We start from the raw sequence: 27,932 nt of genomic DNA, 5'->3' as shown, positions 1-27,932 counted from the left end.
TACGGCGCCAATTACCAGCTCGGTGAACACCAAGTTGACAAATGTAGGTGGACCAATAAGTATTATGGAGACAGATTACTTTAAAGGGTTGCCAAGTAACTGATTCATTGAGACGACTGCGATGAGCGCAAAAACACAGGTTGTCCGTCTCAGGTTTATGAGGGCCCATCTCAGAACCAAGAGAGGACCAGAAAAGAAACAATGCAAGTCTGCACCAAATCAAAGATTCTATACACAGACAATGTGAGGAGGTGAGCTTCTAAAAGCTTTTTAATGGCAGTAAGTGGTTGAAATTAACCAACTCAAGACTAAAATGTTGTTTGCTCATCAGTTTTTCAGGGAACAAAGGGTATATTACTATATGTGGAAACTGCACCTTTTGGTAGACTTTGAAGCTTATTGTCTGACGAAAAAGCTTATGATTAAAGCCAAAATATGCGCGATGCTGGTCATGGGGGTCACATGAAACTCCGAGCGATAGAACTTTCTCCTATGTTAATTAGACCAGAGCAAATTAGAACCTTTAATTATGTGCAGTTCTCTTCTGTCATTGTCACGAAACTCCAAATACTCTGTAACTAGATCAACATCCATTTGCATAGGGTTCCATGGGATGTTGGTAAGTTAACCCACATGAGAATTTACCTGGTTTAGTACATTACACATTTACATATGAATAGCTTTTCAGAAAACAGAAGATTCTGTTACAGATATCACCAGTTACTATGGTAGTTGTGATTTACAAGACCTTAACAGAAAGGAGTTTGATCCCGAAGAAAGTCCCTTGACTTGGCTTGGCTTAGGGCATTTTTAAGCAGACTGAAACATGCCAACCTCCTAGATGTGTCAAACTATTCCTCTGCACTTTCCCTTTTGTAACCTAACCATCAGTGAAAGAATAAAAACAGCTGTCCATTAATAGGTAGTTTTACTCTCCTTATGCATTAATTTCAGTTTCTGGCACGAAACCTCACGACCACACTCCAAGAAAGTATGATCAGAAAGCACTCTCCTAATAAGGGTTGCTGGCCACATTGGTTGTGCATCCTCGAGCAATGTGAGGAGGGGCTTTATGATGGAGCTTGCCATCTGCTAGAGGGTAATGGCCTTCAATCATAATAAATAAAAGTTTACGCTCAAGAGACGTTCTGTTCAACACCTCTCCTCTCATGAACATTGGGGTTAGGGCAATAGTCATATCACACAACACTAAAGGTCCACTGTGTCCCAGCATACCTGATGTGTATGGCCTTGATCATAAGCAGAGAACTATCTTGCTACCTGAAACCAGTGTGAAACTGTGTTTGGAAAACATTGAGTCGGAGACAGAAATGTCAATATACCACAGAGTACACTGCAAATTCACAGCAGGAAATTCAACACTGGTTGACACAGCTGGAAACAATAATAAGGTTAAGGTAGTGCCTACTAAGAAGCAGTAGACAAAGCATTCCTCAGGCAGCATAGCAAACAAGCAAAAGTATCTAAAAGAAGATCCCCTTCCAGGGTGCCATACAAGTCCCCCGGTAGAAACCAAAATAATCTCTGCTCTATGCAACAAAGGTATAGAGTTTGGAGTACAAAGACAGGGCCTACAGAAGTAAAGGTAATAGTCTTAATATTTAAAAAAAAAAAACTATATAGGAACAAAGGGGCCAGTAGATGTGAGAATTGTGCAGGGGTTATCAGTATTCACGATTTTTTTAATGTTTAAAAAGAACCAGCCAGGGAAGAGAAAATCTTCGGCAGAGTTCACACACATTAACCAACTCAGGTAAGCGAATACTAATGAGAAAGAAAGGTAACTAAGAATCAAGCAATACTAGGTGGCGACTGGAACCCAAAAAAGGGTTTTGGTTTTTGAGAATACATAAACCCTTCTGGGCTACTGGTCACAAAGTAGAGTACCAAGTTTGTTTCCTTTCAATATTAATTTGTTAGTCAAACCATTAACATAAATCAGATATCAACTTTATCTCAATTCCTAAATTCATAGATCATTCGGTATTTTATTTTATTCGACTAACAATGAATGGACAGACATAATGCAACCCGAGAGAGAGCAGGGACATAGGAATGGCTAAATGGGAAAAAAAGTGATGGAGTGTATATGAAGTACAAATCACATGATCTTCAGGACACTTCAGTTACTGTGTGGTGAAGTCATTTACAGGTTTATGAGAAGGCTTGATATAATTCTGGTTTTCTTTTTGAAGGCGAGGATCTGATAAAAATGGGGAGAAAAGTTTGAGAAATAATTTTAACGTTATCAAAAAGAAGATAAAGCTTTTTGCCCTTGTTTTTATATTATTACTATGTTATCCCTGTTACTGATAAATAACAGACTTTGTTCAGAGGTCAGAGGAGCACTGTACAGTGCAACATGTTGCATAGACCAACATAAGACAAAACACAGACATATGGGCGTTTGGGATACAAGAGTAACTGAGGGGAAAAAAAACTGTAAACATGGGGATTTCAAAGGAGAAGAAAATCATTAAGTCAGCCTTCAAGAGGGCCTATGAGTCCAAAGGCAAAAACGGATTCCAAAAAGTTATACTCAATGGGCTGTCACTTGATTTTATAAAGAGAAATAGGTTTGGTAAAAACAAGCTGTTTATTAAGAGCTTTGAGACCAGGTTGTGCTTTACCTTTCCTTTAATGTGTTTATTAAACAGTTGGTGATGGGGAATCTTTTTTTTTTTTTTTAGGTACGTCAAGTTTCTGCAGTACTCCAACTTACTGGAGGAAAGCAACAAGCTGGCATTCCAGTTTTTTTTTTTTTTTTTTTTTATTGAGGAACTCTTTTAGGTGATGTTTTATAAAGATCTTGATTCCAGGGTAAGGATTTTTGGTTAGGAAATTAAAGGGATCTTTTAAACCTATCACACCTTACGGTACAGGGAAAACTGTGTGTCTATCATAAGCCACAAGAGGTGAAAGAGACTGCCCATTTTTGGTAATGTGTTTTGGCACCACTAGCATTTCAGTTGTGTTGAGGCCCATCAAGATGTTTTCATATATGCTGAATTATGGACTGAGGCCAGAACTTTAGGTAAGGGTGTTAGTTGAGTATTCAGTAGAAATGAAGGTTACGGAAAAGAGCTAAGGGTAGCTATGAACAAGGTACACATTGACAGTGAAAGGATAGAAAGAAGACGATTAATTAAATAAACACAGCTTCCAAGTGACTTTGTGCCATGCAACATCATATAGAAATACATGGCAATTTAGTATTTTAAATGAGACAAAAAAGCCTAGGGCAAGTTTTGTGGTGAGCCATGGCAACACCTTGTTTGGATGTTTGACTGCTCATTTAAACAGGCCAGAGTAAAAACTGAAAGTGATTGAAGATAATATGTCTCTTAAGGTGTCCCTGCAAATGCGTGTTGGGCAAGATTAAGGGAGTCATTACGAGTTTGGCAGGCGGAAAACGCAAAACTCACGAAACTCCTGAGTTCAGGTTGCCGTCAGTGCAGCCGCCTTCCCGCGGGCCCCATTACGAGTTACCCGCTGGGTCAGCGGGCAGAAACTGTGCACTGGTACAGCAGCGAACAGCCCACAACATGGACGCCGGCTCATAATTGAGCAAGCTGCAATGTTGTGGTGCGCAGGGTGCTACAGCACCTGTCACGCTTTTCACTGTCTGCGACAGAAGTGCAATGGGGCTGTCCATGAGGGCCCCTGCACCCAGTCTCCGCCAGCTTTTACATGGCGGTGCAACCGCTGTGTAAAAGCTGGTGGAGAGGGGGTGGAGGGGAACTGGCAGTCCAACCGTGGCGCAACTGCCATGCTCAATGTGGTGGTCAGACCGCCACCAAAGTGGTGCGACCACCGCATTGAGGACGGTCAGACCGCCACCGCCACCATGGCTTCATAGTGAGGACCTAAGTGTTCCAATCAAAAGGACTCGCAAACTATACTTTTTACTTATTCTAAACTGACATTTGGCAATGCTGGAAATATAGCATGAAGAAAGGGCAGGAAAAAACATTCAACAATCAAAATATGTCACCATCAAGGAAGCATACCCCCCACTGCATTTTTAAAAGGTACAAGGAATTTATTAACTACAATTTAGGAGCACCAAATATACAAAATTCCAGAAAATCATCTAATGTCCACTCTGAAGTGGGCAAGGACAGAGGACATGAAAAGAGACAAATATACCAAGTTTTATGTATGTTACCACCTTATGCATCTTTTACCTTGTTGGAGCTCCTCCTCCAGACAGAATGGATGCTCTGGAAAACAAAATGGTTATGAGTCACTATGAATTAATTAGTCACTATATTTTTAAATATACAGAAGAAAAAACCATTGACAGTTCCGTACTAATCTAGAAGCTATATCAGAGCATAGTACTTTCTCTAAAAAAAGGTAGAAGAAGATGTTAGCATGCAGGAAGTAAGGATATTATTTTCAACTGCACGACATTTGCAAGTGAAGTACACTAATGAAAAGAACTGTAACAAGCATATGTCAAGCAAAACTTGTAAAACCAAAAATGTGGAAGATTAGTCCCAAAATGGACTGCCTAATTTATAAATATTCTCACCTTGTGTTAAATCTTTGACGTAAATCCTCTCTTTATATACCAGGTGTAACAGATTGGAGAAGAGATCTTCAGCCTACTGAGTGGTCATCCAATCCCTTTCTATGTTTGCTATATACCTATGTCACACTACCATATTACAACAAGCAAACTCCAGTCTTTGTCCAGTCTTTAGGACCTATTAGACTGCAGATGTGGTGAAGTTCGGGTAATCCAAATTTTATAAATGAAAGAAGTAAAATAAAATAGATTAACCCATACGCACTAACAGAGTATCTACCAGAGGTGGAGACTTTTAAATACTCCCCAAGCTGAAAGTAAATTAAAATTCAGTTCATCAAAAGACAATGACTAAGAAACATTAACATGCATTTACAAATGCACCAAACATGGCCATTTACAGCATGAAAATTATGTATGTTGTTTTTAGTTTTTTTTTGTTTTGTTTAGCATAGCCTTGAAGATAAGCAGCATAATAAATAATAAGGGTCATCACCGAACTCAGAAGTTATTTTTTCATTTGAGGAAGAATGAAAACCTCAGTTGGATAAGATTTGAACCTGTGATAACCATGTTGCTCACAAATTTCCACAATATTAACATTATCCCAATCATGTAACCTAACAGCTACATCTATTGCCCATATGTATGAGGTGGTACTATGCCTAAGTAGGTGAAGACAATCATAAAAGGACACCTGAGTGTATCCTGCATGACACAACGTTCAATAATGGCAGAACAGCTCTGGATTGACAATAGTGACAACAATTCTCTGGTGGCCAGGTTGCAGTGAACTGTGAGTGACCAGCTGGCTACTGGTAAGATTCCCATTACAAAACTTAGTAGGTTAAAAAACTACTGCAGACATCTGTATGTACCCAGAAGATCACCTATTCCGATTCCAGTATGACAACTGATGCAACTATGTACCAATGTATATGTACTGTGCAGGGCTTAAATCTGAATCACGGTAGGCCTAACTCAAACTTTATTCTTCGGATGGAGATAAAATGAGTATTTTGAGTTGACAAGAAATTAACAAAATGTTAAACATTAAGCGCTCTACTCACCCGGTAGGGTCTCATTGCGGGGGGGGTGTCAAGGGGTGTTGGTTTACTGCTCAAATAGCCAAGTTTTGAGGTGCTTTCTGAAAGTTAGGAGGTTCTGGGTCTTGCGTAGGTTAGTGGGGAGGGAGTTCCAGGTCTTGGCGGCGAGGTGGGAGAAGGATCTGCTGCCGGAGGTGGTGTGTTGGATGCGGGGGACTGTTGTGAGGGCGAGGTCGGCGGAGCGGAGCTGTCGAGTTGGGTTGTGGAAGTTGATTCGTTTGTTGCGGTAGGCCGGTCCAATGTCATGGAGAGCCTTGTGAGCGTGAATTAGGATCTTGAAGATGATCCTTTTGTTGATGGGCAGCCAGTGTAGGGATCTGAGGTGGGCGGAGATGTGTTTGTGGCGAGGGAGGTTGAGGATGAGACGTGTGGCTGCGTTCTGGATGCGCTCAAGTTTTCTCTGAAGTTTGGCTGTGGCCCCGCGTAGAGGGCGTTTCCGTAGTCCAATCTGCTGCTTATGTGGGCGTGGGTGACCGTTCTTCTTGTTTCTAGGGGAATCCATTTGAAAGTCTTGCGTAGCATGCGGAGAGTGTTGAAGCAGGAGGATGATATGGCGTTGATTTGCTGAGTCATGGAGAGAGAGGAGTCCAGTATGATGCCGAGGTTGCGTACATGGGTGTTGGGTGTGGTCCTAGGATGGTGGGCCACCATGAGTCGTTCCATGCTGTCTTGTTGGGACCGAAGATGATGATCTCGTTTTTTTCTGAATTTAATTTGAGGTGGCTTGCTGTCATACAGTTGGCGATGGTGAGGAGTCCGGCGTGTAGGTTATTCTTGGTGGTAGATGGGTTCCTTGTGAGGGAGATGATGAGCTGGGTGTAGTCAGCGTATGAAACTATGTTGAGGCCGTGGGGGTGGATGATGCTGGCGAGCGGAGCCATGTAGATATTGAAAAGGGTGGGGCTGAGGGAGGATCCTTGCGGGACCCCACAGATGGTCTTTGTGGCAGTAGACCAGAAAGGAGGGAGGCAAACTCTTTTGGTTCTTTAGGAGAGGAAGGAGGTGAGCCAGTCCAGGGCTTCGTGGCGAATTCTGGCGTCGAAGAGGCGTGTGTGAAGGGTTTGGTGGCATATGGTGTCGAAAGCTGCGGAGATGTCTAGGAGGATGAGGGGGACGGTTTCACCCTGTCCAATCTGGTCCTGATGTCGTCTGTGCAGGCGATGAGGGCGGTCTCGGTGCTGTGGTTTTTGCAGAATCCAGACTGGGAGACGTTGAGTATGTTGTTTTCTTCCAGGAAGTGAGACAGTTGTTTGTTAACTATCTTCTCTATGACCTTCACGGGGAAGGGGAGTAGAGAGATGGGGCGGTAGTTTGTAAGGTCTTCAGGGGCTGCTTTGGGTTTTTTGAGTAGAGCGTTGACTTTGGCGTGTTTCCAAATATCCAGGAAGGTTGAGGTCTCGAAGGAGCTGTTGATGACTGTCCGGAGCTGGGGAGCGATGATTTTGTTGGCTTTGTTGAGGATGTGGTGGGGGCAGGGGCCTGTAGGGGAGCCTGAGTGGATGGAGCTCATGGTTTTGCTGGTTTCTTCATCGTTGGTGGGGGTCCAGGAGTTGAGTTCGTTGGTGTGGCAGGGTGCTGTGGTGTTGGCTGTGTCGGTGGTGGTGATGGTGGGAGACGCCGATGTGAAGTTTTCGTGTATGTCTACGATCTTGCAGTGGAAGTAGTTGGAGAGGGAGTTGCAGAGGTCTTGGGAGTGTGGAGGGTCGGTGGCGCAGGATTTGGAGAGTTCTTTAATGATGGTAAAGTAACAGTTAAGTTCCTTTGGAGTGATGAGAAGACGGTCATTATCAGTACACATAGACCTACAGCACAAAGTTGTTTTTTTAATTCAGTAGTCATGTTATTTTACTTGTGTTGGGCATTGACCCCATATATCTGTAAAGGTGGTTCAGTGTTTAGTAAGTGCAGCACTCATAAAAAAAAGACAGCAATATTCACATAAAAACAAGATTCTAAATAAGTTGGGCATGGTCTATTTTGTGCATGGATGACATTTCAAAGTACTTTTTGGAACTTTCTAACAGTTTTGTATATACATACATTCTAATCATAAAAGTGTGCATGTATTATTCACCACTACACTGAGTGCTCACAATGTACGTCATTCCATCTTACTATTATTTATTATTTTATTTGCTAATCATTTTTACAGTTTGTTATTCCTCACTTTTGTATGTTCACTAAGTTTGAGATCGCTTGATCTCACAAAACAGTGCTAAAATAGTTCCAAGTGCAAACACTTCAGCCTCGAGAAGGCCAATATGCAGAAAGGCCGAAACACACATATGTTGAACTTGTAAAGAATTCTGAACGTTCATCCTCAAGAAAAGAGAAAACAACGTACATAAGACATCAAGAATCTTGTACGTTTGGCCAATGCTGCACTCCCCCTGAACTACACTTCACAAATACCATGTGCCTATGTCCAAACCGCAATTCCTGTTATTACAATATACAATTAGGATTCCTACATTGCTATGTGGTTGTCTCGTACTCCTATCACTGCAGGAGTTACACTGCAAGCAGATTTGTTTCTAGTATCTGCTCTCTGGATGATATAATATGGGACTGTTCTTGGATGGCATTTAAGCTGTTGCTATCATCACCACTAATTTGCCTTTTCTCTTCTGTTCTACTTCAACTGCCTCCTTCATGCTCCCAAATGCTTGTTGTGCCCTCTTGTCATCTTGTTTCTAAATGCCCATCTTCTACTCCCTAATCAACTTGGCCCGATAAGGACCTCAAGCAGTTCCCAAATCCACGCGAGTGAAGGTGAGGGAGAAGACTCCAGAGTCCATGGCTTGTTCAGTCGTGCACCCTGAAATAGCTGACCTGACCAAATGTTTGTTACAGCTCCATACAAAGAAGAGGACCACGAGACGTCAAGTTATGGAGCCTATATATATAGATATATATAGACAAACAAATTAAATGAAAAAAAAACAAAGTTTAAAGCTGAGCTGTGGTTAGGGAAGCTTATTTTCCCTATGCAAACCAAGTTTAAACTACACAAACTTAAATTTTTTTAAAGTTATAACGTTCATTTACAATGTATCCATCACCTTTAGATTATAATCAGTAGACCTCGTTACACACTCATTTCAGCTTGCCAGCCAGACAACACTAACTATAACTTGCCACTCTACCAAGCATTGTGGTCTCTTTTTATATTTAGAAATACCTTATGTGTTCTTTCTGTACAAACCCAACTTAAAATACACATACATTAAAAACTGTAAAATTATAACTATAACTGATTTAGAATGTATGCACCACCTCCAAATTACTATACACTGAGCCCCTACGAACACAGTTGTTACCTCAATTGTCACACTACATTAACTATAACTCAAGCCTTTTCCATGCACTGTTTATACCCTTGCACACTACATCACTTATAGCTTTTGAAATCATAAGATAAAGAACACAACTTCTCACCTCACGTCATTTGACACAACATATTGCTAAGTGGAGTGGCAAGTTATATTCAGTGTTATCTGGTTAGCAAGCTGAAACACATGTGTAACAAGGTCCACTACATTGATAAATTGTAAATGAAAATTATAACTTTAGAATTTGTAAGGTTTGTAGTTTAAACCTGTTTTTTTACAGGGAATATATGTTTTCCTAACTAGAACTAAGCTTTAACTGCCCCCCCATAGAATTTCAATTTTTTTCTACATTTTTAATGAAGTGTTTCAAATTGTAGACTCCAGTGTCACATGTGAAGAGTTGTTATATGGAGGATCATGCAGTACAGAGGATGAGAGTGCTATAAAGTCTGTAGTCAGATTGGAGAATTGAAGATTGGAATCAAGTAGAGTGTAGTAGCCTATCTTATATGTAGTTCCAGAGAATGGCAGGAAGCATCCTAGGTGGACTACCTGCTTAAATCCCTCCATAAAGGCTTTCTTAAATGGGATTTTAAAGAGAGAAGACTGTTCCCTGTTCTGCATGCATGTAGGAATAGCAGCCATGTGTAGCTCAAGTGATGTATAAACCAAGTTTATCCATCGGTTTTAGGATGTAACAAATAATGTCTTGCACTGTTGAGGTGAGTGGATTGTTTAAGGTACAGTAATGCATGGAACATTTCAAACTAGCAGCATAGCCGGTGCGTGTGGCAGATCTACAGGCGTCTGTCGATACATTTCAGTAGCAAACCCAAGGTAACCAAACTCTACGGCTTCAGGAGCCAAATTGCTAAGTTGCCTTCAGAAGTAGGGGAGCAGGACCTGCAGGTGGAGTTTCCACTTGTGGACTTGTCGCTGTGTCCTGCTGAGCAGGTCGGCAAAGTCGTTGTCCACTCTCAGTAGGTACTCTGCCATGAAATGAACGTAAGGATGGGTGGTCCAGCACCAAATCTGTTGGGCAAGGTCTAAAAGGTTAGATACGTGAGAGCCTCCCTGCTTCTGAGGATAGAACATGGCAGCCATGCTGTTGGTACACTCTAGGACTATATTGCCTTGAATCTGAAGGAGAAATGCCTTGGGAGTTAGTTGAATAACTGACAGCTGCACATGGTTGATGTGGAGACCCTGCAGAGGAGGTGGTCCCATATGCTGGGCTGTTATATGGTTTAAGTGTGCCCCCCTGCCAACTAGGGATGCATTCATTATAAAGGTCACCTGCAGAAAATGGCCTCAAAAGTCCTGCCCTGCAACAAATTGCTGCTGTTTCACCACTGCAGAGAGCAATGGGAGCTGGCACTTACCAACACTAGATCCTTCTTTTGACCCTCCGCTTGTGACCATAGACTTGAGAGGCACTCCTGCAGTGGGCACATATGCGGACTGGCGTACGGCACTATGGCAATGCATGAAGCCATAATTCCTAAGATGTGCATAACGGTGCTTACTGAAAGGTGACAGAGAATCTGAAAAAGAAGCAGCAGTTGTTGGAATGCCTGCACCTTTGTGAGCTGGGGAAGGCTTTTCCCACTACAGAATTAAGGACTGTCCCTGGGAAGAATTTGGCCTGAAGTGATTCCAAGAGAGACTTTGTAGCGTTTATTGTGAACCCTAAGCTGTGAAGGAGGGAGAATTTGGCCTGGGTTGAAACCAGGCATTCTTGTTTGCTTGCACTCTTGATCAGCTAGGGAAATACGTGTATCCTCTTCCTCCTTACCTTAAGTGAGCAGACACCACCGCTAAGCACTTGGGGAATACCCTCGGAGCCGAGGTGACTCCAAAGGGCAGCACTTTGAACTGGTAGTGTTGACCAATTATCATTAATGAAAGGTAGTGCTTATGTGCTGGATGAATCAGTGAAACCAGGGGACAGATTTCACAGAAGGTGTAAGTCATCCCTAAAGTTGACTGGGCCATCATGCTGTGTGCTGATTGTCGATCTCTGCACTGGTGTACGGTTTTCTTTTGGCAGAACTCCGAACACCAGTCACAGCAGCTCTTGTCGTGGTCCAGCAAGAGGCACAAGTTGCAGATAGCATGGAGGTCAGCCCAGGGATACCTAAGAGTGACACTTGAGGCATCTCTTAAAGGGCAGCCATTCCATTACCTCAAGAGAATCATCATTCTCTGAAGGAAGTCCGGAGGATGCTGTGGCCCAAAGATGCTAGCTGTCGATGGGCCCAAAAGATAGAACCAAAGGCATAAGTGGAACCTGCATCAAAGAGTTTTCTCATGACAGGTGTGAAAGCCAGTGGCCGCGAAGCCACGAAAAAAGATCAACAAACTTGTCAAGACCTAGAGTACACTGGATCACATCCGAACCTGAAGGCCGAGGAAACAATCTAACAATGGAGTCGGTGACTATGAAAATCTACATCCAGAGACCTCGTAACTCGAAAGATTTCTTCAAAGAAATAGAAAAATGTTGTGTTATTCCATTTTAGCTCCTGTGGGTAATTTTGCTTGCACCTACAGTCCAGCATCTGAATGGATGTGCAACACTCATTCAGCCATATCACATCACATGAAATTATAGTAGATCTTTACTCAGTAATCAAGCTTTTGTTGGTTTGGTGCAAATCCATGTAGTAATTAAAGAGATATTACCTTTCTAAAAAGTTACCGAATGGGCTTCAAATGATTAACATTTTTGTAGGTCTCTGCTGTTTAGAGTCTCTTCTGCCAATCACATTTGAATTTTTCCTTAAATGTGATTGACTGGAAGAATTGCCAATTAATGTGGCGGAAACCCTTTTCATTTCTTTGCAGTCTTGATTCTGGCATGACTTGCAACTTTTATTCAAGGAGATGAAAACTTTTTTTTTTTTCTTTTTTTTTTTTTTTAAAGGATTGTGACACTCCGACATTTTAGAGGCTTCTGAATATGTTCGCCGTCATTGACTCGATGACACAGCAATGGAGTCAAATGCACAATCATTTGTAGTCAGATTCAGGAACACCACCACTCACTCAGGGGAATACTGATGGATCACACCATGCTCCCAGTCCTTAGCTCAGTGAAACACAAGTGGGGTCAAATGCATGATTACTAAACAGGTTTTATATAATTAGAGGTTGGAAAATTAAAAGAATGTACATTCTCAAACAAGTATAATGAAGAAAACGAAAGAAGTAATAAGTGATAACAGTTCAAATGTATGAAATGCATAGTCGCACAATATTTAAAGTCATTTAACCTTCCTTAATAAAAAGAAACCTCTATGAATTTCACTAAAAAAAGCACACTTAGAAACAGTTACGGTTGTAGCTCAAACATGTAAAACCACTTAAATTCACCAGTTATGGTTCACGGCACAAACAATAATTAGAACCTCCTTTCAAAATTATAATATTCGTCAAGGGTGGGCTTACAGGAGTAAAAAAAAAAAAACAGAGGAAACAGTTAATAAGCATATCTCTTTTTTAATTTCTGCTGCAGTATAAATTTTGTAGGAAGTCAAAGTTATCCGCAAAAATAATCACAGCACATACTCCCTCCACCACTGATGCGAACTGAATCCTCCTGTGGACAAATCCTTTACAAATCTTTCAAGTCATTCTTTATTCAGAATAATGTAATTTACCTGTAAACTTTGTCTTCCTCTGCAAAGCTAGCTGGTAACTAGCTCACTATATTAATGGTTAACAGCTTGTTTCTAAATCTCCTGTAAGGGACAGCATATAATATAAAACATTTGAATACCTGCGGATTTAACGTCTCTGCCGGCGATGGCACAGGCTGAGAAACGTCATTGCTCATCTGAAAAAAGAAAAAGTTTCCATAACAAACTGCACACCTCGCATCACTTGTTTCTAAGATTCATTAGATACCTGGTAGAAGCAGCGTTTGGAAATATCAACCTATTTGATTACAGGCAAGGGATGGTGCAATAACATGGCATGTTAAAACTCAAAGAAGAGGCTGAACGTCAGAGTTCACCCACCGAAACAGACATGCAATACAACCGAAGATATAAAAGTGTTCTGGGAGCAGCAAAGGCGCCTCTCTATCAAACTCGCTTGGTTTACCCCTCCGAATTCAAGCTGACCCGAGAGTCAGAAAATCCCAGAATGTGCACTTATCGTAAGAGGCTTTGATTTTCTGGAAGATAAATAGGCAGATAGAGAGATAGGTAGATAGGCAGATGTATATATAGATAGGCATATAGATAGGCAACCAGATAGACAGACAGACAGACAGATAAACACTTACACTCAAAATAGGAAACGTTTGCATGTCGTTATTACAGGCAAGGTTTACATCCTTATGCTTCACGCACTGGCCTCCACGTAGATATAGATTACAGAAATCAACATCAACGGGAACTCCAACTTTGTCCATCTGTTCCTAGATGCAGAAATAGACACAGAAAAGGAAACCCATCAATCACCCTCTCACACAAACAACACAGCAAGTCATATGTTGGTGCTCATGTTGTTCAACCTTCAATATATACAGTTCTGAAGTACTGACTGCTACAAGGAGCCCTCCACATACCTGCACCAATGTAACTGCGTTGTACTAAAAAAGTACTGCTGTTTATGGACGTCATTTTGGGGTCACACCTGCTGGCTTGCCCGATCTGCGCCCCTCTGGCTTCAGAGGTGGCAAATTCAGTGCCAGAAACACTGTGGGAGCTCGGACGTCAGTTAAGGCTCCACTCTCTTTGTTCTCTGTGATTGTTTTTATTACACTAATATTGAATAGTAGTATATTATTCAATATTAGTGTAATAAAAATGTGATACGTTTAGCTGGAATACGCCATTCGATGGTAGCTGAGGTAGTAAACTAAATGCTTGTGTGTGTGTGTGTGTGTGTGTGTGTATGCTAGAGTGTAGGTGTGAATTTCCGTGTATGAGTGAAATTGGAGGTGAAAGGGTGTGTGATGTCACTTCCGCTACCTCCGACATTTCGGTTAATTGACACCCATGCTGCTGTCACACAGAAATTCAAGAGTTTAAACTGTGGCATTTCAGTATAGTCAGCTAAAAATCAGTAGTGCAGTAGATCTCGAGCTGGTGGTTTCAGAAACAAGGCATAGAGGGGGGGGAAGGTCATCTTATCACAACCATCTGCTGGGAAGCGCTGTCGAGACGAAGTACTGCTGCTATCAACAAAATTGCAGTGACGTCTTGACACCTCAGACAAACTCGGGCACCACAGTATTCTCTTATTTCAAAGATAAGGCTCAGTTGGGAAAATTAAGCTACGTGATTTGGCTCCTCTGACCACCCAAATCCTGAGACAGTGTTGTGGATGGGCGTGGCAGATGGGATGGAAAGTACAGCAAAATAATTTGTACAAGTGGTTCCCCCCACTAAAATTGTTCCAAACAGGGATCCCCAGCCATATCTGCAAAACATTGAACATTTGGATGTTTTGTAGCACATGAAGATTAATAACGAAGATAATTAATAACAATGATAATAACAATAATAATACCACTCGATAACGGCTATATTTCACAGTTCCTGAGGCTTATACGCATCGTACGTAACTGATGTTAAATACCAGATGTAGTAGTGGTCGTCACAATATCAACCCCGGAAACATGAAAGCCAGTTTCGCCGTGGCTAGTATCATATGTTGCATGTCGCCAGCTGGGCATTCATGCAGAGGTAGGTCCGTTTGTAGTTGCAAACGGACCCACAGTCACCAAGTGAGAGAACGTATCCTTAAAGAGGCAAGGTCAGTCCATCTCACCCCAAACATTTTTAGTTCTAGCCGAGGCACAGCTTTAGTTGTCTTGACAATTTTATATTTTTCCCAAAATTCATATTAAAAATAGATACATCCATACATAAATACATACACACACATATGCATGGTGGGGCTTTGAGTCAAACCTATTTATCCACTGGTGTATTGAAATGCCCTTCACATGTTTTCACCCACCACAGCATACATCATGGAGGAAAACGCCAGCCAACTTCAATCAACCATTGATTGTCCTGCACTGAGTGACAGCATTTTGCCTGACCAGACGTGGAGAGACAAATGAAAAACATTACACTTCAATACCATGGCTGGACTGTCTGGGCTACTCCTGTTTTTTTTGCCAGTTTTTGATGGTAGATTGCCTAAAGTTATCCAGTAAACTTCAGACATCTGAATTTCTGTAGCCCAGGTGCCATGGATGCCAGCCGGCAATATTACTTGGCATAGTGGTAGGTTTTTACTTTAAACCTGGGTTGAAAGAAAGGCATTTTACGGAGAATCCATCAAGGGAAAAGGTCAATGTTCCAGTTTGAGCAAGAATGCCTCTTAAATTGACTACAGTAACTTGGAGGTACCATCTGAGCACTAGGCTCTACATAAATATGGAGGATCAGTAAACAGGTGTGGAACAGTTAAACAAACTATGAAATGGTCACAGGATTAACAAATGAGAATTTATCAGCACAAACGTACGGGATAAAAATGTCGGACGAAAAACAGGATTTGCAGGCGTAATGATGCAAGCAAATGAAACGCCATAAAAATAAAAAAAATAGATAAGTAAAAATGACTCAAATGTCTTTAAAATGAAAATAATTCCTCAAAACGTCAACTTGTTGGCAAAATAGTATGAACTCCCACTGAGGAGTTAGAAATATCTGTGTTTATTTATAGAAGACGAAAGCAAAGTACATTTGTTGAAAGTATCAACCATGCTTAATTTATGCCAGTGGTTGCAGGCAGTGGGCACAGGGATTAATTTGAGAGAACAGGACTTTTTCCCCTATCATTCGACTTTAGTCCACACAGTAAGAGAGACAGACAGAAAAGGGATGAAAGAGAAGGAAAAGAAAGATGTGACAAGAATTTCATAGGGAGAACACTGGGATGGATGAAGAAGTACCTGCCAGAGAGATGTAAAGAGTCAGGAAAAGTAGGTGAGTGTAAAAGAGATGCACGAGGTGGAATCTCATATCCAATCTTGCCTAATCTATATCATGCACCACTTGGAAAGATTCAGAGAAACTATGAAATATTTATCACCAATATGCGGATGACACCCAGATCTACCTGAAGATTTCCTGCCCGAATTAGATCCTCCTACTCTCCAACATCCAAAACAGAATTCAAAAGTGGATGGCAAACTACCACCTAAAATTCAACCCAACAAAACCTGAATTTCTTATAATCTCACCAAAACAATTAAATTCCCTGCCCAAGAGTAGCTCGATTCAGTCTCTCCACTGAACTGTAAACCAGTCTTCTTTGCGATTTATCCTTGACAATCTTCATAACCTTCAGAAGCAAATCTTGTCCATGGCCAAGAGTGTCCACCATTTGCTTACATAGCACCGGAAAATCTGGTATTTTGTTCTGGAGCAGAACCTAAAAATGTTTAGTCAAGGCACTGGTACTCAATAAATGTTACCTCTTCGGTCTCCCCCAAATACACCTTGTTCCCTGGGAGCAGTGCTACAGGCAGCTGCTTGCTTTGTGACAGGCCACAAAACATTGGTGACATTTCCCCTATTCCTCACACCCTACAATGGCTTCACATTGAAGCAAGAGCCCAATTGAAGATCACCCAGAAAGTCCTCCACAACACTGTGCCCTTCTACTTGGCTGGAAATGCTGAAACCTTCCTTCTAGAACCTCTAACATTCAGATAGAAGCACTTTAGGACACAATGATTCTCTGGTAGTGCAACAAAGATCTGGAACTACACCCCACCAGCAATTTGCACATTCTTGCTTCTTGCCACATAAAAAGGATCTCAAAATCTTCCTATTTGATAGATACTTTCGATGAAGCTATGACAACTTCTCTGTATTTCCTTTTTTGCCTTATCCGATCTACCCTGATACAGTCTATCCAGATACAAACTGCCTGATCTTCCTTCTCTGAATCGAACAGCTGGGTCTGTGGAATTTCTCTGTTGCTTTATCTGTTATTGCTTAAGATTGTTGTCCACAGTTTCCTTCTTGCTCTCTTGTGAAGTGCTCTGATGCCCTTGAACCCCGTTTGCACAACATAAAACAACAAACAAACAAACTTATATCAAGACTAGGTACTCTTGTTATTCAACAGCCACTGCAAAAACTTTGTGCCTTGCCAGTTATTATCCATTTATGTTATTTTAAAAATGATGTGCAACTATCATGGAAACACAGGAACATACACACACTGCCAAGTTTATGGAAATTCTTTTTATCACATGGATTAACGTTGCACGTGCATCACTAATTTAATGTGATTTTATATCCTTGTTAGATTCATTGTGTGTACGGGTCGAATTGGCAATTCTTTTTCATCATGCTCAATTAAACCGGTTAAAGAATATAAGTACTTAAGGTTGAAAATAAGTTGTTTATCCATGGACTTTTTCTTTCTAGTTTCAAATCTGGGAAAGTGATGCCACAGCATTTGAAACGCTATATTGGATGTAACTGATGAAACATAAGGCCATTGTGTAATAATTTACATGCAACTACAAATCCAGTTTTCAGTCTGGCTATGGTACCAAGAATTTGATCAGCTCCTTGGTGATGTGTGTTGTTCAATGGAGAGATGCTTGTAACTTGTGCTCCTTGATCTCAACACCTTTTGACTGGCCACCTGTGATGTACTTATTTCGGTCTTGAAGACAAGCACTGGTCTGTCCAAAACAAATTCTTTCAGCATGGTCCTAATCATTCAGGTAGGTACTGCCCAGCTGGACCTTCTTCCAAGCTATGTGGGATGGTTGAGGGAGAAAATACTATTGTCCTTCTACTTCAAAATCAAGAGAGCCACTGGGTTTTGTGGCTCTAGGTTCAGGTATCTCAATCCACCAATATGCAAACAATACTAATTTAAAAATCGCTATTTTGGGATGATGTTCTACAGCAAATGGACTGTCTTAGTACCATAGAAGAATGGATTACACATCACTCACTGAAGCTAAGTGTAACTAATACAGAATCTCTTTTATTCGCGCCTTGGTACAGTCACTACTTCCTGCACTTTCTTCACTTGGAATTTCTCCCACCATGTCACCTGTAATTTGTTTCTTACATTTTCTCTTGAGCTCCCTTTTAAACTTACAATGTTATGGTTTAAAGATTGACCAATCTGAGCTACACCTTCCAAACAAAATAGCTTTTTTAATTCACATGATTTCAGATTCATCATTCAAGTCTTGATTATTTCTAGAACTAGTGGCGTAAGTGCAATTATAGTTCACCTTACTGCCTTCCCCATTGACTTTTTTTTTTTTTTTTTTTTTTTTTTTAAAGTCTTCACTAAGCTGTTGAGCCTCGTAGCTAGTGACTCAAAATGTAATCATATCTCTGTCATGTTTTAGCTGAAGTGGCTCATCTTGCACTTATGTCTACAATTTAAAATCAAGTGTGTAGAGTCTAACGCAGAAGCTGGGCAGCCAAGAAGTAGTGCACGTCTGAACAATCCTGAAAGACATGTCTCAACCAATTAATGTAGCTTCATTCGCCTAGCCAAACGCAAGATCTTATTCAGACATACTTTGTCGCTTGCTTCACAGCAGTGGAATTCACAGCCAAAAGAGAACTAACATTCACCGGTGCAATATTTGTTTAAGTCATTGAAAAGCTTTCTTGTTTAGACATGTCTCCTGTGAATTATGTGCTTATGTGACAGTTTAGTGTTGTAGAAATATTTTAATTTAAAAGTATTTTTTATTATGCCAAGTATCTCAGCTATCCAATTTTTATGTGCTGGTTACTGTTATCTACAGGGGAGTCTATTTATTTAAAATTAAAAAATGTAAAAAAAAAAAAAAATTGTTGGCCAATGGCAGTACCAACTGAAACAAGACTAATGCAAGTGGAAACTACTAAACAATCTTTAGCAAGGACAACTGTTTTTGCTCTTGTATATTGAAAATACGTTTGCAAGTTTGGGTAATACACTGATGTATCAAGTGAGTAGCAGCAGCAGATACTTCTCACATAGAGCCAATGTTGTACCTCTTACATAGTGCCACATTTGCTGCTAAACACGTGTCTTAACAGTCAACTACGTATTCCACATTTCGAGATCCCAATATCTATTAGATTCCTGGTCTGCGTGCCATTCTGTTGCTAAACCTGTCCTTGCTCTCCACGGATCACTATCACATATGCAATCCAATTGTTTCAAGGAAAGCAAACGAAGATGTTGACTATGATTGGGCAACATTTTATCAAGCCACAACACGTAATATGGTGTCCCACCGAGTGATCCAGCCAACCCAGTTATGCAAGCACCAAAACACAATTAACTGTTTGGCTGTTTGTTCAACATAAGTAGTACATTTCACTGAACCATGGTCTCATGTAATTCACTTTGTGGGAAGAAGAGCTAGAATTTGGCTGCTGGTCATTAACAATGAGTTAATGCTCACAAAAGTGGTCCGAAAGAAGCGTAGGTTTCCAAGCTTTCGATGTGCAAGAGAAGCAGCAGATATTGTTGAAAGAAGCAGACAATTTATTCCATAGAAATCCAGAGGCACACAAAATCATACTGGCGTGGGAAGACAGTTCTCTACAGAGTGAGTAGCCTTTTTTATTCGTAATTATGCTGAAGTGAATTTCAATGAATATTAATTTATTTTTCCTCCTTCTAGAATGAACAAAAAAGGCCCTCAAACTGAGAACTGACCAGTTTGGGTGGTTCTCGCCCGTGTGATGTCTATGCAAATGGTGCGGTTCAGGAGTGATTTGAACAATTGTGGTTCTCTCTGGTCACATTTGTGCACAAGAAAGTCACAAACGGTGAAATCCACTAGTTTCTCAGTGTCATCAGCACATCAATTATGGGTGTTTTCTGTGCCGTGGCCCAATTTTGATCTGTAGGCAAACGTAAAAAACTGGAATTGCCCATATAGTGTTCCACAAAACCTTTTCTTCCATCACTGTGCCAGCTGCATACCATTCTACGAACCACCACAGTGGATGACAACAGTGCCCACGAAGAACTTACTTAGCAAATTACATGATTTTGATATTATAGAGAGATGAACGCACAGTGAATCAGATTACTGTAAAAAGATACATTACAATAACTCAAGTCAGTGTAGCTAATTTCACTGACCTCAGAAATATAAAAAGCAAAGCCGGCCAGTTCCAGACTCAAAACTGCAACTTGCTGATTACACACAAATTTCTTTAAGAGCTCAACAACACACTAGGTTTGCTCCAATAAAAAGCTTATCTAAATTCCGCGATTGTGACTACAGTTGTGTAAGCTTAATTATTATATCACTTGAACGTACTTTACAAACTGAAATGCCTCTAGGCCCTGATGATAGGTGTTGCTCTAACCGATGCAATATTACTCATTTTAATTCACCTCAATTATGTAGGGTAGAGGCAGTCCCAAAAGGATGGAAAGCTGAAAATGTTGCGTTTCATAACTTTATAATGCAAATTAATGAACATGCTGCACTACCTTGTACGCAACATGATCTACAAGGGGTATAAATGTGGAAACCCAACCCCTCAAATCAATAGGTAGAACCTGACAATTGAGCAGCAGCTCACGCAAGCCACAGACATGCAGCGAACAGCAAGGAATCAAGGTGCTGACGAGGACACAGACAAGAAAAGGGAGCGTTCCGTGGTGAGCACCATGGAGGCAGAAAGGAACACAAGCACGTGTATGGGATGGTCAACAACAAGCACTATGCGGTGCTGCTATGTGCTGGTGTCAGACACCACGCATGAGGCTACTGTTGCAGGATAACAAAAACTGTTTGCGTGAACTGGATCATACAGCCTGTTAAAATACAGTGAGCGCTCCATCAAGCATAACGTGCGTATAGGCAGGTCTTTGAAAGTCCATGGATAAGTTATGGATTACAAAGAATTTTGTAGAGAATCAGCTACTTCCTACCAAGGGATGCATTCTTCAAAAATAGCCTCTAATGGTTTTTGTTTAGTATAATTGAAGCATAATTATGCCAAAACACAAAGAAAGATTAAATGATTTGAGATTACAATTTGGTATGAAAAACCTAGTCAGCCCAGACCAAAAACCTTTAATTGTCTCTCAGGGATAAAATTTTGGGAATAAAAAAAAAGCCAGAAAAAAAGTGAGGTTCATAGTAGGACAGCAAGAATTGAGAGGAGCCTCATTCAATTGTATTGTGGTTTCTATAATCCTTTGGATAAGGACTGATCTTTCAACAAAGACCATTGTAAATTCAATATGGAATGAAGGTCACTGCTGGTAACTTTAGCAACAATAACTACACCCCGCCCAAAAATATTAAGTCGGGGACATGCATTAGCAGTGTAAAAAATGTACCTTGGCACGTTGATATTCTTGCAAACGTTTTCAGTTCTCCATTCAGAGCTTTTGTGTAGGTGTTAGTTTATATTTCACTGCTTGCTTAAATGCGTGTTACATTGGCAGCACTAACGATACCCAACTTATTGAGGTCTACACAAGGTTGAGTTAAAGGCACTCAATACACTGCATGCATCAGACGTTTGTAAGAGAATTTGTTCAAGAGAGAGAGAAAAAATCACTGTGACAAAAACCTCATGAGGGGAGGGATTGCTATGTCCTTGTAAGAGTTGCCTTTGCTCGATTTCAGGGGTCTACATGCGAAGGACGAAGAATCACAGTTTTGTTCTAACAAGAACACAAGTGGAAAGACGTCATCAGCACCAATATCACCTCTTGTATCTCCCCCAAAGTGGATGTTTCATGGTCATCAATTTCTTTCTTCTACATGTTCTATTTTTTTTTTTGTAAACACACAAAACACAAATTTAACACAACATAACAAATCAGGAACCCATTTCAGACAATATCATTTAATCAGCCATACGGTCACTGATAATGTAAGAGAGAAAACAGTGAACTTACTTCCAGGTTGAGGAAATGATTGTAGCAGGAAAACCGTTTCAAGTACCACTCCACTGTAAATGTTACAGGTTTTGGACAATTGTGCGAAACAACTGTTGGAAAAGAGCATACACTTTGTGATAGATTAGCAATATTTACTGTTTATGGAACCCAGCCATGCTTGCGCCCCAATTGTTAGTTGCAGGGTTAGGTAAATAGCAATCTGAGCAAAATTATAAAGGTATACAACTGGACACCCCCCTAGAAAAGGTAAAGGGGAGTATACCTTTGTACAGAATCCCCTGCGTTCAGAATGTTCATAACAGATCCCCCACTAAGCACTAGTTTGGTACATTATCCACAGGTAGTCCTATACCAAAGCACAAAGGTTTATGTGTGACATAATCTCTTTGGGAATTTTCAGGAGGTTAACAACTTAAACCACTTGCTTTCAAAAAGCAGTCACTTTTGGCATCTGAGACAACTGCAGAACTAGCACAAAATTGAGCAAGGTGAAATCATTCCAACCCCAAATTTCACTTTGCATTCAAATTAACTATTTAGCTGACCCACAATATAACTGCAAAGAACACTCTTAGAAAAAAATATGAATCTGTGTGCCTTTTCCGTGTGTCACAGTTGTATTGTATTATTTAAGTTACTATTTCAGGAAAAGGGTGGGACTGTCCTGAAGTGAAAGGAACAAAACACCCATGTTCTCCAGCAAGCTTAATTTTTATTGTAACACTTTCGGTTAACTCTTTTTCTATGGAATCGGGAGCTGTTGATTACTTCTAAGAAAAGGAACTAAAGAGGACGAGTAGCAGGTGCGCGTACATGCCTTCAAATTAATATTGTTTGGTGGAGATTTTAAATTGCTTCCAGCCCCATCAAGTAAAACCTTAAACGCACGAACCCCCGTTTGAGTAACAGAACTGAACTCTAGAGATTCCACAAAATTTGAAAAATATAAGATCAGAAGACTTTGTTCATTTACCAAATCTAAGTGCAGGAATGTCAAAGATATATATATATATATATATATATATATATATATATATATATATATATATATATATATATATATATCTCTCTCTATCTATCTATCTCAAGGGCATTTAAAAGGAATTTTGATTATCCAGAACATCATGACCACTTCATAGAAATAGTGCCAATACGGAGAGCCAATTACAACAGCCTTCGGAACACAGATTTAACCATACTGGTTACCAGATGCCAGACAGTGGGGCCTTTAAACAGACAGGATGAGAGAAGACGAAGTACTCTACTACCCAGTAACAATATTACTTGAAAATACTTAACAGTGGACTCTGGCAGGTGAGAAATGAGCCCAGTGTCACAGAACTACTTCCTGGATCCCTTCAGCTAGGGAGTATATGCTTTCAAAGAAAAACAAAATACCAATTCTAAAAAAACATATCACTTAACTGTTCAATCAAATCTTTAAAAGTGAATGGCATTTACCAGAAACCAATTCATGGAATGTAATTTTTTTTAACAGTTAAATGTTTCTTTTAAGGTGTAATATTTTTAAAAAAACAAATAATTCTCCTGGCTTCTCTTCAGGGTTAGCATAGAACCTTTTATCCTTCACTCTCTTCCCATGTGCAGCCACAAGATGCAGTTTTCACACTTAAAAATGCTATTTTGGAGGATGGGGAACCGAGGTTTATCATCCGTCCCTCTTTCCCATATTTTTACAATGCTTTGTGGGTGTGAGGGTATCCCAATATTTCACACATCTTTTTTTTAAATTGGATTATATTGTCCCCTAGTCTATACAACTGCTTTTCTGTTTAGGCCGTTTTGACTACCATAATTCCACCTCAACCGTTTCCTACCCTGCCTCCTTCTACCCTTATCTCTTTTTCTGCCTTAATATTAAACCACTGTGCCCTAACTGGATTCTATATGCATTTCACTTTATTTCTACTAAAGCATTTTTCTCTTTTAGTAAAACAATACTTTAACCATTCTGCTTTTTGTACCGATTGTAATAAAACTCTATTTCTATTAATTTGTTTTTCCACTATGTGGGATTTACGTTTGAGTTCTTATACAGGGACTTCTATTATATTTACTATGAATGTACAAACTACCGTCCAGCTATCTACATACAAAGTGAAAAGCACTCAATAAGGAGGAAATTGGTTCAGCAGAATAAACAGGGTAAGGGAGGCCTTGGCAGCAGTTAAGTTACGGGTTGTACTTCCTTGAGGCCACGAAAAGGATTATTAGCCAGATTATGCAAGAAGATGTAGAAAGAAAAACTAAAACTGCACACTGAAAGAATGACATCGAGAACACTGAATACTTGAAATAAAGGCCTAAATTTGGGTGGGGGGGGGGGGGAAGGGGGCGAGAAATGGCAAATGTGCAAAAGGTAAGGGAATCTTTACTTTCTCCCGTGAAGATGTTTTTTATGAAAGCAGGCTAATTGCCATAGCCACATACAAGAGTGCACAGCTTTTTGGCAACCTTTCATCGTCCATGTTCATTAAACTTAATCTTCCAGTAGATATGTATTGTAAAAGTGCCTCAGTGCATGCGGACTAAATTAGGCGCATTGTAGGTCGAGCACAAGGACGGCCTCGTTTGGAAGCCTGGAACGAGGCATACAATGTAGTTAGTGCAGGAAAGGAGACTGGTTTAAGCCTGCAGGAGGGGTGTGATCAGACTGCTGACGGCATGTGCGTGGATATGTTACATACAAATAATTGAGTAGAGTAGGCTAGTGTTGGAGTTGATTACTCCGTTTTTAAGGCAGAGTTGCGTTCACTGACAATGCCCGCTGGGCAGCCTGCGCAGTCCAGGCCCTGGCTTGCCTAGCATGGATGGCAGGTTCTCAACCTCACCACTGAAAGAGAATAACCCTTTTAGTGCCGGACTCCCTTCCTGACTTAGTATGACGTCCTCTAAAAATCTCAGCCATAAATTAAACAGCTGGCAGCCTCCATGCCGCCGTGACGCCCCGTCTAATGGTAGCAACAGACCAGAACCATGCAGTGATTTTATATTTTGCCAATATAAATTATAGCTTGTTTAAATGCGTTCCGGCATCACAGAAGAGTAAACAGTTCTCTGATGGAAAACGGTGCGCAATGTCATTAGCTTACAATTACACTCGATTCTTATTAATACTCACCTTTGAGAATAATATCGGTAGAATTATACATTGTTTTTCGAAAAAATAGAAAGCCAGAGTCCTGAAATAAAGAGAGGAAAAGTAGGCTGTGTTAAATAAGAAACTAATCAGCGCATACCTTTGTTCAAGATTCTTCATCCAAATATACAAACAGATGGTCCAGCGCTTCTAATTAACATGGGTTTACAATGACGAGCAGGACTCACTTTTCAATGCTTGATATTTCCAAGTCACAGCAACAACCTTATACTGAGCGGCTACTAAAAAATACAGACTCAGCACTTCAAGGGTGAAAGTTCAACTTTTGTTCAAGTGACACCCCCTCCCTTTAGTGGAACTACACAGGCTAGACATAAACAAGCACTGGAAATGTCAATAAGTCTCGCCTATGTAAGAGTTTTTGGCTTTGCCAATATGTTTTAGCCATGTTGTACATCTGCGTGACTGCTGTTCAGCATGGTTCAAAGTTAGTAGGGTAAAGGCGAGTGAAGCGGAATGTCAAAGTGGAGTAGATCGGAGTGTTATGGAGTGTTATAGAGTGGCGCGGAGTAGAGTTGAGTAGCATGGAGAGAACTGGGGTGTCATGGAGTGGTGCAGAGTGCTGTGGAGTGTCGTGGAGGGAGTAGAGTATCCCAGAATGGAAGGGCAGAGTGGAAGGACAGAGTGTCAGAGATTTCGTAGAGTGGCAGAGTGGTGAAAGCACAGTAAAGTGGCATAGAGGGTTTTACTCTGAGTGGAGTGGCACAGAGTGGAGTTGAGAGGAGTAGTGGAGTGGAATAGTGTGTTGTAACCGAGTGGCATAAAGGGAGTTGTGTAGTGTGGAGAAGATTGTAGTGAAGTGGAGTGTCAGAGTGGAGTACAGCTTAATGAAGCAGGGCAGCATAGAATTGAGTATTATACAGTGGAGTGTCAGAGTGGAGTAGAGTGGCCGAGAGTGAAGTCGTATAAAGAACAGTGGTGCAGAGTATATTGGCGTAGAGTGTATTAGTTTTGAGTAAAGTGGTTTGCAGTGCATTGGCATAGTGTGGCATAGAGAGTAGTGGCGTAGAGTGCATGTGTATACAGTAGATTGTTTCAGAGTAGAGTGAAATGGCAGAGAGAAGAGTGCAGAGGCGTAAATTAGAGTGGCCTGGAGTGCAGTGGTGCAGAATAGATTGGAATAGAGCAGAGGGGAGTGATGCAGGGTACAGTGCAGTAGCACAGAGCGTAGTGGTATAGAGTGGCAGAGAGTTCAGTGGTAGACAGTGCAGTGTTGCAGAGTAGCTGGTCGTAGAGTGCAGTGGGGTATAGTAGAGGGGCGTAGATTGCAATGGTGTACACTGCAGAGGTACAGAGTAGAATAGAGTTGCTTAGAGTACAATGGCGTAGATTGCAATGGTGTACAGTGCAGTGGGGTAAAGTATTGCACAGTAGAGTATAATGGCATGGAGCGTTGCAGATTAGAGTATGGTGACAGAGTGCAGTGGTTCAGAGTAGATTGGTGTAGAATGCAGAAGCACAGAGTACACTGCTTCTGAGTAAAGTGGTGCAGAGTGCATTGGCATAGAGTACAGTGTGATGCAGAGCAGCGTGCAGAGGCACAGAGTGTTTCAGAGTGGAGTGGATTATGGTGATGTAGTCAGTGCTAAAATAGGTAGATAGTCACAGGTACTAATTAGTGTACTTGATCATTTTCTCTGTTTGAGTACCAGAATTTCTCCTCTGCTGAGGAGAGTACCAGTACTCCTAGGGGCAGCAGGCTCAGTGGAGTTGGAACCTTCAGCAGGTGTGCTCAATCGCTACTGATGAGGTTAACAGACATTCTAACAGCCGATCGCCGTTCAGCCCTACAGACTAATCGCACACCCATTTTATCTGCCGCTCTCCCTCTGCAGATGCTCTCGCCCCTCTGGTCCTTAGAGTGCCCAAACTGCGCAGAAAACAGAATTTCTTAATGATACAGAAACTGCAACTGCTCAAGAAAATGCGCTACACACATCCTTTATAGATGCAGCAGTGTAGATGCCCAGTGCTTTTTCAACTAATATAGACTAGCACTCAGCCATGGTGCTCGAATAGGGGCTTGGGGGGGAGCAAGGGCTTGCCCGGTCTCCCCCGGGCAGATCGGGAATCGGTGGTTTAACCCACCACACAGGTTTGCGATTGGGCAGTTAGGGTGGGAGTAATGGGGGCCTTATAAATAAAGGGCAAGGGGTGGGCGGCGATTTTTGGTATTTGTGCAGTAGGCCTTAGATTGTATCATTGGTTTTGATAAAGGTTTTTATGCGTGGATTGTTAGATAGCGTGTTATTATTAAAATGGGCAATTCCAGTAAGGTTCTTCAAGTATTAAAAATGTTGCAGGATGAGGGTAGAGAGGATCTCCTACAAGATGGTATTTTGGAGCAAGTTTGGGCGGGTTTAAGGAGGCCCAAGAGGGCATCATCTGAGGGCGTGGCGGTGGCAGTAATCGAATGCGCGTCACCGGCTCGTAAAATGAAAACATTTAGGCAGAAAAGTGAAGCGGGAAGGAGAGTTACTGCTTCGCCAGAGCGTATTGGTGCAGGTAGGGATAATGAAGGTTGCAGCTCACTTGTTCAGCATTCAGGCTGTCGGAGAGGTGGCACAAAGTCTGCGCGTCGTTCTTGCACGTCGATTAGGCAGCGAGTGGTTGCTAGAGGGAGAGGCGCCTTCATGATGAGTGCGGTAGCCGAGGATGCCCGCTTGGTGGATTGTGGTGTTAGCGCACATGCGCCGGTGGTTAGGCGCGTAGTTCGAGCAGGGAAGAAACAAGCTCTTCTCCCCTCGGAAATAACGAGCGAGGAGAGGGAGTTTTAGAGGAAAGATCGTTAGGAATAGCTTTAAAGATGGCAGCGCCCACTGCAGAACATAGAGATATTGTTATTGTGGTGTCTGATAATGAGGAGG

The 27,932-nt window shown here is 41.2% G+C and overlaps 1 protein-coding gene across 2 annotated transcripts in view; it reads right to left on the bottom strand.

Moving 5' to 3' along the window:
* TMEM87B (transmembrane protein 87B) overlaps positions 1–27,932 on the bottom strand; it is a 254,806-nt gene that overhangs the window by 184,360 nt on the left and 42,514 nt on the right. For both annotated transcript variants that reach the window (XM_069235077.1, XM_069235078.1), the window contains exons 2-6: positions 25,027–25,087; positions 21,882–21,973; positions 13,285–13,419; positions 12,775–12,831; positions 4,209–4,244 (exon numbers count right to left, since the gene is read on the bottom strand). In XM_069235077.1, coding sequence (XP_069091178.1) covers positions 4,209–4,244; positions 12,775–12,831; positions 13,285–13,419; positions 21,882–21,973; positions 25,027–25,087 — 381 coding nt within the window. The remainder of the gene's footprint in view (positions 1–4,208; positions 4,245–12,774; positions 12,832–13,284; positions 13,420–21,881; positions 21,974–25,026; positions 25,088–27,932) is intronic.

Source organism: Pleurodeles waltl, chromosome 5 (genome assembly GCF_031143425.1).
Source record: "Pleurodeles waltl isolate 20211129_DDA chromosome 5, aPleWal1.hap1.20221129, whole genome shotgun sequence".
NCBI classification, from domain to species: domain Eukaryota; kingdom Metazoa; phylum Chordata; class Amphibia; order Caudata; family Salamandridae; genus Pleurodeles; species Pleurodeles waltl.
Note: the sequence above shows the minus strand (reverse complement) of the source record. Positions and strands in the feature narration are given on the sequence as shown.